General features: G+C 42.8%; 1 protein-coding gene across 4 annotated transcripts in view; it reads left to right on the top strand.

The window, feature by feature from the left end:
- srgap2 (SLIT-ROBO Rho GTPase activating protein 2) overlaps nt 1-10208 on the top strand; it is a 63809-nt gene that overhangs the window by 30885 nt on the left and 22716 nt on the right. For all 4 annotated transcript variants that reach the window (XM_085158728.1, XM_085158726.1, XM_085158725.1 and 1 more), the window contains exons 2-3: nt 767-959; nt 5250-5412. In XM_085158728.1, the coding sequence (XP_085014854.1) occupies nt 767-959; nt 5250-5412 (356 nt within the window). The remainder of the gene's footprint in view (nt 1-766; nt 960-5249; nt 5413-10208) is intronic.

The raw sequence follows: 10208 nt of genomic DNA, 5'->3' as shown, positions 1-10208 counted from the left end.
CTGCTCGGCATTGGCAGGAAGCTATGGGACCATAGCATTAATCTGTCAGCTGTCAGGACTGATCCAGCTTATCACCTCTGTGTGTGTGTGTGTGTGTGTGTGTGTGTGTGTGTGTGTGTGTCCTTGGCTGTGCAGAAGTGCTGCTGTGTATGATTTGTGTCTCCTGTTCTGTAGCTGCAATGGGCAGGATTCTCCAGAGAACTTTTTTGCGGCCCGTGATTGAATACGGTTACTGAATGTGCCTGCACTGAGTGCACTCTATTAATTTGAGGGCCAGACTGGAGAGCAGCATGGAGGAGCAATGAGGGCGAGGAGGGAGGAGGCAGGAGGAAAATGAAAAGTGATAAGCTGGGATAAATGACTGCCTCTGGAGATATGTCTGTGTGGAAGATGATATCTGATCCCGCACTCACAGATGCACACTTATAAATATGATGATGGGCACGCACACGCACGCTTAGCCGTCTGTGCATTGCGGACGGGTGGGAGGGGAATGGAGTTCAGCCAAGCCAACACAGTGCCAGGTGTTTTACTGGAACATCCAGTCATTCAGCTGTAAAGGGGTTGTTTTAACATCTTACACATCATTGTGAAATGTGTGTTAATGGTAGTGGTGTATAGCCAACAGCAACATATGAAAAGGCCTTTGATTTTTAGCAAAGACCGATTGCACATTAAACATCGATTCGTGTTTTGATTTCACCTTGTTAACCAAAAAGCTAACGTCATCTCTGACTCTGTACTCCTTTTCCTTTTACCCTTTCAGAGGTCCGTGCTCAGCTGGTGGAGCAGCTCAAGTGTTTGGACCAGCAGTGCGAGCTGAGGGTGCAGCTGCTTCAGGACCTGCAGGACTTCTTTCGAAAGAAGGCAGAAATTGAGATGGACTACAGCCGCAACCTGGAGAAGCTGGGTGAAAGATTCCTCACAAAGACGCGCAGCACCAAGGACCATCTACTCAAGTATGAGAAAATCACACAGACAGCACACATAGTTTTATGTTGACAGTAAGCTTTAAGTTATGGCTTTTGGTCACATACGTGTATTTTTAAGTGCGTGGGGCAATTAATATCCTGCTCTTGTAAAAGTCTCAAGTGAGACAAAACTGACCCAGCTTCCATATTTAGCATTTAAAGAAAAAAAAAAAACAGCATTGCTTCAGAGACTGGTGACTTCCTTCCTGATAAATGTGAAATAGCTGCTTGACTTGTAGCTGCGTGCACACTGCATTTTACTCCTTTTGATTGTCTGTGTGGTCCTGTGAGTCAGTGTTCGTGTCTGAGGGAGGGAAATGACAACTTTTGCCAGAAATGGTCAGGTGGTGATTTTGTGCTCTGACTATTTTGTAGTGTCTTGCTGTGAGTGGATCATTGCCCAAACCAAGGATTCTCTCTCTCTCTCTCTCTCTCTCTCTCTCTCTCTCTCTCTCTCTCTCTCTCTCTCTCTCTCTCTCTCTCTCCCTCCCCTTATGAAACTACATAAGTTGCACATAAATACATACTGGAGCTCATCGGCATTAGCAGCCTCTGGTGCTCTTGTAGAATTGTCACTTTTTGAGTGGGGAATGATTTAGCAGTCAGGATTCACTGAACTGCTAGCTATTCATAAACTACACACATACAACATATCCTATAATGTAATGTATCCTATAATACACGGGTTTATGCTGGCAACAGCCTTTAGATGCAATAGTACATATAATGGGCAATCCCTGCCGTTTAGCTGAACAAGCAATAAGCTCCTGTTGTCGTTACTGCAGTATCATTAATACGTCATTAACCAACCCATAGGGACACAAATAGCTCCACTAAATGTCTGATGACTTGTCACACAGCTGTGTGTCATCTGTAACTGCTTACTCTTAAATGAGCAGAGACAGCCCTTTCTGCAGAAACAATATCGTCATCCTTCTGTGCGTTTGTCTCTTTCATGTTCCCTGCTAGGGCTGAAGGCCCAATTAAAAGAGTCACATGAGAAAACAAAGAGACACACAGATTCTGTAAATTGAAATTTACCCTCATAGGGTTTCAAACCAGCTTTCAGGTTTTTTTTTATTTTTTTTTTTATGTTTGTCACAAAGGCTTTACTTTAAGGGACAAAAACAAGCATTTGATTAGACAGAAAACATAATTTAGTACTTTGATTTGCATTGCCTTGATGTAATTAAGGCTATTGTACAGATTAATATGTTTGTCTGTCATGCTCAGAAAATGGGAATTCATTCATGGAGCAGCAGCTTATGTTCAAATGCTAATTGATGCCTTTTGTTAATAATAATGGACAGATACAGTGTTTAACCCTGTGTTTGTGAAACTAACTGGTAATAACAATAATCAAAAAATCATTAGCAGAGGCGCTTTTAGCTACCAGCTTTTGGTTTTAGAAGTGTTAGAGGTATAGCTCATTTCTACAGAAATGATCTTTTTAATTTTTGATACTCTGGATTTTCCAAGTTAACTGAAACTGTAACGAAGGACAGGGACTTTTTCCTGCTCAGCTTTTCTATATTTTCTTTGACTTCCTCTAAACTATTACCTCCTAAATACCAGCCTTCCTCTTTCTTCTGTTCTGTTCTGTGACTGTTCCCTTTTCTTAAGCATCATGCACCCTTCCAGAGATATTAATATCCCTGCTGGGGGCAAACCCATGTTTACGTGCTCTCTCGCAGACTAAAAAGGATCAATAGGTCCTCTAAACGAAACCCAATTCCGACCGTGAGGACATACCCCACATCGCACACAAATTCACTCGGCCTCATACACACCCTCCAGCCCTGATCAATACTGAGACGGTTTCAGATTGTGCGATGCATATTGGTGGGGTGGATGAGGGAAAGAAGATGATGAGGAAAAGGGAGAGCAATAAACAGAAGAGAAGATGTAGGTTACCTGCTCGACTGGAGCTCCAGCAGCAGCAGGTGTGCTCCCATCATATCCACTAAGTCATCGTAAGGCACCAAAAGTATGACTGAAAACTGTTCAGTTTGTAGTTTTCATTCATTTCTGTGCTCTTCTCCCACCCCGTTTGCTTTTCTTTTCTCCCAACATCTGTGTATTTAACAGTCTTGCTGCATCTGCTGCTGCTCAGTCCGGGTGCCATGCTGGAATTTCAGTTATTTTCCGGCTATTTGTGCTTATTTGTGTGTGTGTGTGTGTGTGTGTGTAGGTGTGTGTGTGTGTGTAGGTGTGTGTAGAAGGGTGCTGTGGATGTTTCTCGGCACAGCCAGGCGTTGATGGTGCTCTAAGCAATGTGGGGTGTGAGGGTTGTCAGTGTGTTGATCCCGTGGAGACCCCTGGTATTCGAGTTATTTGGCAGACTGCATACAGCAGCGGTTGGGGGGTGACTGCACGGTTTAGCCGTATTGTGTATGTCCTTGTGTGTGTGTGTGTGTGTGTGCGTGCCCTTAGGCTGACAGGCTGATTGGTCACATGGAGAAGCCCTCACAAGTTGTGCACTCATTCAAAGCCTGCCCTTATGTTAAATATTAGGACAGTTTGACTGTTAATAAGATGCAGCCTCTTGCACAGTCCAGTACTTGAATGAGATTTTTTGAGATCTGATCACATGATTGCATGACCACCCATGGGATGAAAAAAGTAAAAATCCATTTTACATGTGCTGTTACTTTTTAAGTTTAAGTCCACGGCTTTATCTATTTGCTCCTTTAAAATGCCACAAAATCAAAAATCCTGCACCAGGAATTAAAATCAGTTTTCACACAGATTCATGAAAGCACATTTTAGTTCTCCCAGATTTCACATATTGCCCCGTTTTTCTTTTTTTGTAATTTGTATTGTCTAGTGTCACTGTCTAAATCAGGCGCTCAAGTAATCCTCACGCACAGATGCATTGCTGCAAAAGCTGTAATGCCTGCAAGGAAGTAATGAAAATAACTTCATGCGGGGTGAAGCCTTTGTAACAGTATGGAACAGCATCTGCACCATGTGACCTGAGGGGGGGCCAATTATGTTTCAGTGTTTACCTTGCAGTAGCTGAAGGTCAGAGAGGGATTTGGATGATATTTCACCCAGTGCCGCAGTGCCATTGCCATGGTTATCGCTGGTGGATTCAGGGTGACGAGTCACATGGTGGCGTTGAGGCGGTCTTCTTGAGCTTACGGAGGAACTGGAGTCATGTTTTTTGTCTGTTGTGCAACCAGTAAAGACAGACATGAATCAGACAGAAGAGAGAAGTTTGAAAGGAAAGTGAGGTACATCCACATAACAAGTGCGAGACGGGTTTCAGTATTGAGGTGGTGCGGATGGATTGTCTGTTAGACTCATGTAGTTAGTCATATGACATTGAGACCAGTGTCACCCAGTACCAGTTTATCACATCACCACCATTGAGTCATCTCATTCGAACCACCCTTACACACCCCCAGAAAACCTTCTTTACTCACACACATGCACACAGTCACCTCACCGCCCCCGCTGTATACCCCCACTTAGTCAAATCAAAGACTTTCTCTGTCTGTCTGGCATCGTCTGTGCTGGGGTCACTGTTCTACTTTCCCTGACCCCTGTGTTTTGTGTGTGTGTGTGTGTGTGTGTGTGTGTGTGTGTGTGTGTGTGATATAATTGCCTTGCAGCTCTTTGCTGTCTCTATCCAGTTAAAGCTCCTCTTAACAACACAAAGGCCTTCTTTCATCCACTTACACTCACTCATAATCCATTTTGCCCACTAGATCATCCATAACTCATACTATAGTACACACACACACACACACACACACACACTTTTATAGTGTGCACACCCCATAAAAGCTGTTGTATTGTCGTGTAAGCAGAGCATTAACAGCTTTGCATTTGTGTAATGGCTTTGAAACAAAGAGCGCAACACCACTGAACCATTATATCGTTAGTGAAATTATTACAGTCTTCAGATTGCCCTCTTTCTTCCATCTTTTTCTGCTCTCGCTTATTTCCCTCGACAGCAGCTGTGCTTGCAGGGGAGCCTTACCTCTTCCTGCTGGGTTTTGTACCCTGGCTGAATCCTGCGTTGGGGCTGGCTTACCAACCCTTTGTGTATGTATGTGTGTAAGAGAGTCTGTCTACAAACTCTCTGTCTATCCCTGTTATCCCAGTGCCCTGTCTCATGTTTGTAAAAGCTGTATTATGGGTGTACCGCTTGCTTGATTTTATATATAACATAAAATAGACCTGTGTGTACAAGTTTGCAGTGAACGTTGAATGAATTTAGATTACAGCTTCCCTTGAATAAAGACATGTTATTTCTCTCTGTGCGTACAGGAAGGAGCAGAGCATTTTATCTCCGGTGAATTGCTGGAACCTGTTGCTGCAACAGGTGAAGAGGGAGAGCCGCGACCACGCCACTCTGTCTGACCTCTACCTCAACAACATCATTCCCCGCTTTGCACAGATCAGTGAGGACTCAGGGCGCCTCTTCAAGAAGGTAAGCACCCACTCAAACACGCAGAAACATCAGAGCCTCGCTCTGATTGTTTTTCCTCACTGTAATTTTGTTTAATTGTCCATCACGGTTAGCTTGATTTATGTGGGGAACCTAACGGCATAAGGATTGCAGTTATTTCAGAGCCGTTCTCATGTGTGAATCCATGCTGCTGCTAGGTAGATGCTCCTTCCCCATCTTTTCACTTCACGTAAAGAAGTGAAAGAATTCAGCCCGATGTGCTACATCCATGTCATATTTTGCCATGTCCAAACCCCACCCCCCCACCCCCGGCATCTGTTTTCTGTCTTGGCTGATTAATTGACTGACAGTGAGGCAGAAGAACCTCAGGCCAGGAGAGTTTATACTGTCTGTTTCATAGCGAAACCTCCTCCTTGTCCGCCCTGATCTTTGCCTTTATAGTCTGAGAGATGAAAGAGTAAAAATGTGGAGGAAGAACAAAAAAAAGAAGAATAAAACGAAAGAAGTGGAACAGAGCGAGTGGGCTTTACATGACAACAAATGGCAAGGAAGTATTCTCCCCTGGGAGTTTGCTGCTCATCTCCAGGATATGAGACCAAATAAACAAGCCCTTAGTGACAAAAATGAAAATAAAATTTCTAATCTGTTTAATACAACCACTTACTTTTCTCCAGCGCTTCCTTTTTGCTGTGTGTGAGCTTCAGATTGTGAACATTTCTGCAGGGTTCTGGCATTTTTTTTAGCAGCCGTATTGGAGCTTTGAGCGATGGACACAAAGGGCTGAATTTAAATTTACAGTAAGTGTTAGTTTGGATATTAAGAGTTGACTTTAAGGTTAAGGTCATGTTGAAGAAGGCTAGGGATGGGTGCAGGGAAAAAATTAAATCAGAGGAAAGCCGCTCCAAGCATAGAAAGATAAGTGTCTGCTCCGACAGCAAAGTGAGGCCATCTGTGAGTGGAATGTCATGGCAGAGGCTGCTGATTTCCAACCCGATAGGCTGTCTTTGAACTACATTTACAATCAGATCCCAAGTGGCAGGAGCGCACACAAACCTCTACTTTCATTTCTCTGCCTGTCCGACATGCAGCACTCATTCCTGCCCTCTAGCCTCTTGGACATTGATTTTAATTTTTCATGTTTTTTTTAATACTGGGTGCATGTGCATGTGGGTTGTTTCCATCATGTCTAGGCCATAAGCAGGCTGCACAGAGAATGCTCTGATGGCTAATTAAGTGGATAATCGGTTCATTTATGACATTTCCAGTCAGTGGCATGAATACCAGTAGTGCCAGGGGCTATTATACACAAACACAACTCATGGAGATGCAAAGCACAACCCGTATTAGAGAAGCTAACACATTCATCTCAGGCTCTTGAAATAGAGTGGGAGTGTGTGAGATTTTAGTCACTGGCCAACAGGAAGCAATAATGAATCAAGCTGCACTATTAACACGTACACAATCTCCACCTAAGCCACAAACATCAGGACTAATGAAGCCGTTGCTAGTTTCTGCTTTGTAGTCCCTGTAGAGTGTAAAGTAGGCGACCACAGGCAAAACAGGAAGTTCAAAGGTCGACATCCACGGTAGGAGAGCTCAACCATGACTATTGCTTTTTGATTGGCTGTGGTCTGGGCTTTGTCACCTAATGTGAACCTCTTTAGAGAGCAGGAAAACTACAGTTATCCTGTTACCTCTTTTGTCTGTCGTGCTATCCTAAATCTCCTTCCGTACCACTTTATCCCCTCTGTTCCTGACCTTTTTGTCCCTTGTAATGATGTAAAATAGGTTTGACATTATGATATCTGATCCCCTACACGCCTCGCCTTGTCTTTTTCATACACCACCTTCAAACCTCCCACCTTTAACCCTTTTTTGTTTTCGCTGACCTGTAAGCCTCCGAGCCTTCTCTGCTCCTTTTTGCGCCCTCATCCAGGAGAAGACAGATGTTCAACATGCTCTGCTTTTGCTTTCAGTCTGCATTCCTCTTCTTTTTTTTGTTACTTTCACTGTCCTATTTCTCTCCTCCTTTCATTTCCCCCCTCCCTATCTGCTGCTGTCTCTCACCATTGAAGCCAGTTTGTGTACACAGATTTGCATTATGTGTAAATCTGTGTACACACATATCGTAACCACTGCAAACACTTCCAATAGTGAAAGGGATATTGTTCAGGTAATGCGTCAGATATTGGTTTCCTTATTTCTATGAGTTCCAGTGGCAATCAATCTGACCTTTTACTCCCACGACTAGATTATCACAGAGGTACATGCCACGTTTTACAGAAGGCACACATGCTCTGAAGCATATCTGCAAGAGGCTGCAATGCTATTGAAGTATATCAAAAGAGGAAGCGCATGTGTGAGTTTGTGTTGAGTGTGTTCTGAACCCTGTCAGTGTAATTTCATGTCATTCAATCACCAGTCCAAGCTACAGTGACTATGTCACAATGGAATGCAATGGTCTTTTTGGCCTTTTCGGTTATTTTTTTCTGCAGAAACAATTGTGAATTTAGAAAAAGTAGAAAATCACAAAAGAAAGAGAAAACAACAACACGATTTCTATATTTTCAGCTGCCATTGCAACCATCCATCCATCAATCATCCTTTTCTTATTTAAATCAGGTCCACGAGAGCGCACTGGAGCCTACTCCAAACTGATTAAAAGGCTGGGATACCCACTTGGACAGGTCGCACCTCTGTCACAGGGAGAGACAAGCAATTACTCTTGCTCACAATTACAGCTCCTTCATTGTCAGTTTAGAATTACTGCTTAACCTTACATGCATGTCTCTGGATTGTGGGAGGGAGCCTTAGTACCCGGAGACAATCCACACAGGCACAGGAAGAACATCTAAACTCCCCACAGAAAGGCCCCAGCCGGCCAGTGCTAGCAATGCTAACAGCTACACCGCCATGCTGCCCACATTTGCTACCAAGTGTTTAATATGTTGCATAAAAGATGGGAAATTGTGGGACTGTCTTGAAATATCAAATATTGATAATGTATCACACTCCAGTGTCTTCTTGTCACTCTAACATAGGTCTGCGTGTCTGCTGGGAAAAACTGTTTGATGCAATCTTTTCTGCTTCCGAATTCTGATAAAACTAAAATGATCAAGAGCAAGAACTGACAGAAAGATTTTTGTTGGCAGTTATTGTACTCTTTCTTTGGATCCGCTTATCAAAGATATCACAAAGACTTAAAAATGTCTTTTCTGGTGTTGGCTGTCTCAGACAATAATTCATGCCTTTGTTTCATCCGAATTGATTATTCTGTTTGTTTTTAAGGTACTTAAAGTCTTCTAAGCATAATTCTAAGTAAAACTCTTTGATTTGATCCCATTTCAACAATTTGGAACTTGACTTGAGTTAATTCTAACCTAAACAGATCTGAAGGTGGTTTTGATGATGTACATAATTCAAAATAGGAGAAAGTGGCCCCTCATCATTCTGAAACAGTCTGACTATGCTCATTACTCTTAATACAGTAAGAAGCATGAGCTCTTTCCTATTCATATTGAGATTTGAAAAGAAATCAGCAAATTCCAGGGCAGTTTCCTGTCATGGCACCACAGACATCTGCCTCCATGACTCTGTTTAGGCCTTAAAATCTAACCCAGGGATGTCAAATACATTTTACGTCTTGAGCCACTTTGATCTTAAGTGGGTCGGACGAGAGATTTTCCTCTTTCTGTCAGTATAAAGATGTTTGACTACACATTGCATCCCAGATATATCTTAATACAAGAAAAGGAAGTGCAATTTCAGTAGCATGTTTAAGATTTTCTACATGATAAATGTGCAAAATTACAGAAAAGGTTTTGGTAGCTGCCCAGATTGTCCTGTGAATATAGAGTTTTTGTTCATTCACAGTAGGGCTGGGCCATATTATACCGTTCACGGTAATACTGTTACAATGCTAGGCAACGATAAGAAAATGAAATATCGCGATAGAATATGGGTAAAACGCGCACGCGCGGTGCCGAAAAAGCACGGCGGTAACGGAGAATGAGGAAAGCAGATTGTTGAGTGAAACGGATGAACCAGAAATAGTTTGTAAAAATGGTGCAACTTAACTGGTTTGGTTTTTGTCCATCAGATACACAACAAGGCACTTTTTTTGATTTCATAAATGAAGACAGGAAGCTACACAGCAGTGTCGTTTCTAGGGTTACTGAAGTTGGGCTAGCTGGTATTTATTGATGTGCTACGTGATCGCTAGCGACACAGCTATGTTAGCATAACATAAACAGTGAAGCTGGAGGATGAACGCTAACACTTTTCCACTTGATAAAAGTTAACGTGAAGGTTCCTGATGGTTAGAGACAAATGCAATGCATGGCAGGATGCTGTAAACGGACCAAACTTCAGTCAGGAGAACAACTGAGATAATCCATCGAGGTTAGTCATTAATATACTGCAACAACATGGGAATAGAACAGCTGTGATAGAATACAGCATTAATGAATCAATGGTACAGAAGTGGAGGAAGCAAGAAGAATGAGTTGAATAAAGTTTGATTTATCTGACTGCTTTGTTTTGCTTAATGTGCCTTATAATCCCGTACACCTTATGGTCCGAAAAATACATATTTGACTTTTTTATTTGGCACACTGCAGTTTAATGTAGCAAAGCACCTCTTTTTAACTTCACTGGATATTATACCGCGGTAAAGTGAGCCGTCATTTGTGAGCCGCGGTCAAGCCAGCCGCCTCTTATCCGCCGCATAAATTTCCTTGCGCTTTTACACCAGTCTTTACGGTAGCGCCTTTTCGCTTTATATCCCGATTGAGAGCCTAGACCCGCGCACACGCGCG

This window comes from Neolamprologus multifasciatus, chromosome 5 (assembly GCF_963576455.1).
Source record: "Neolamprologus multifasciatus chromosome 5, fNeoMul1.2, whole genome shotgun sequence".
NCBI classification, from domain to species: domain Eukaryota; kingdom Metazoa; phylum Chordata; class Actinopteri; order Cichliformes; family Cichlidae; genus Neolamprologus; species Neolamprologus multifasciatus.
The sequence above is the reverse complement of the archived record's forward strand: the minus strand, read 5'-3'. Positions and strand labels throughout refer to the sequence as shown.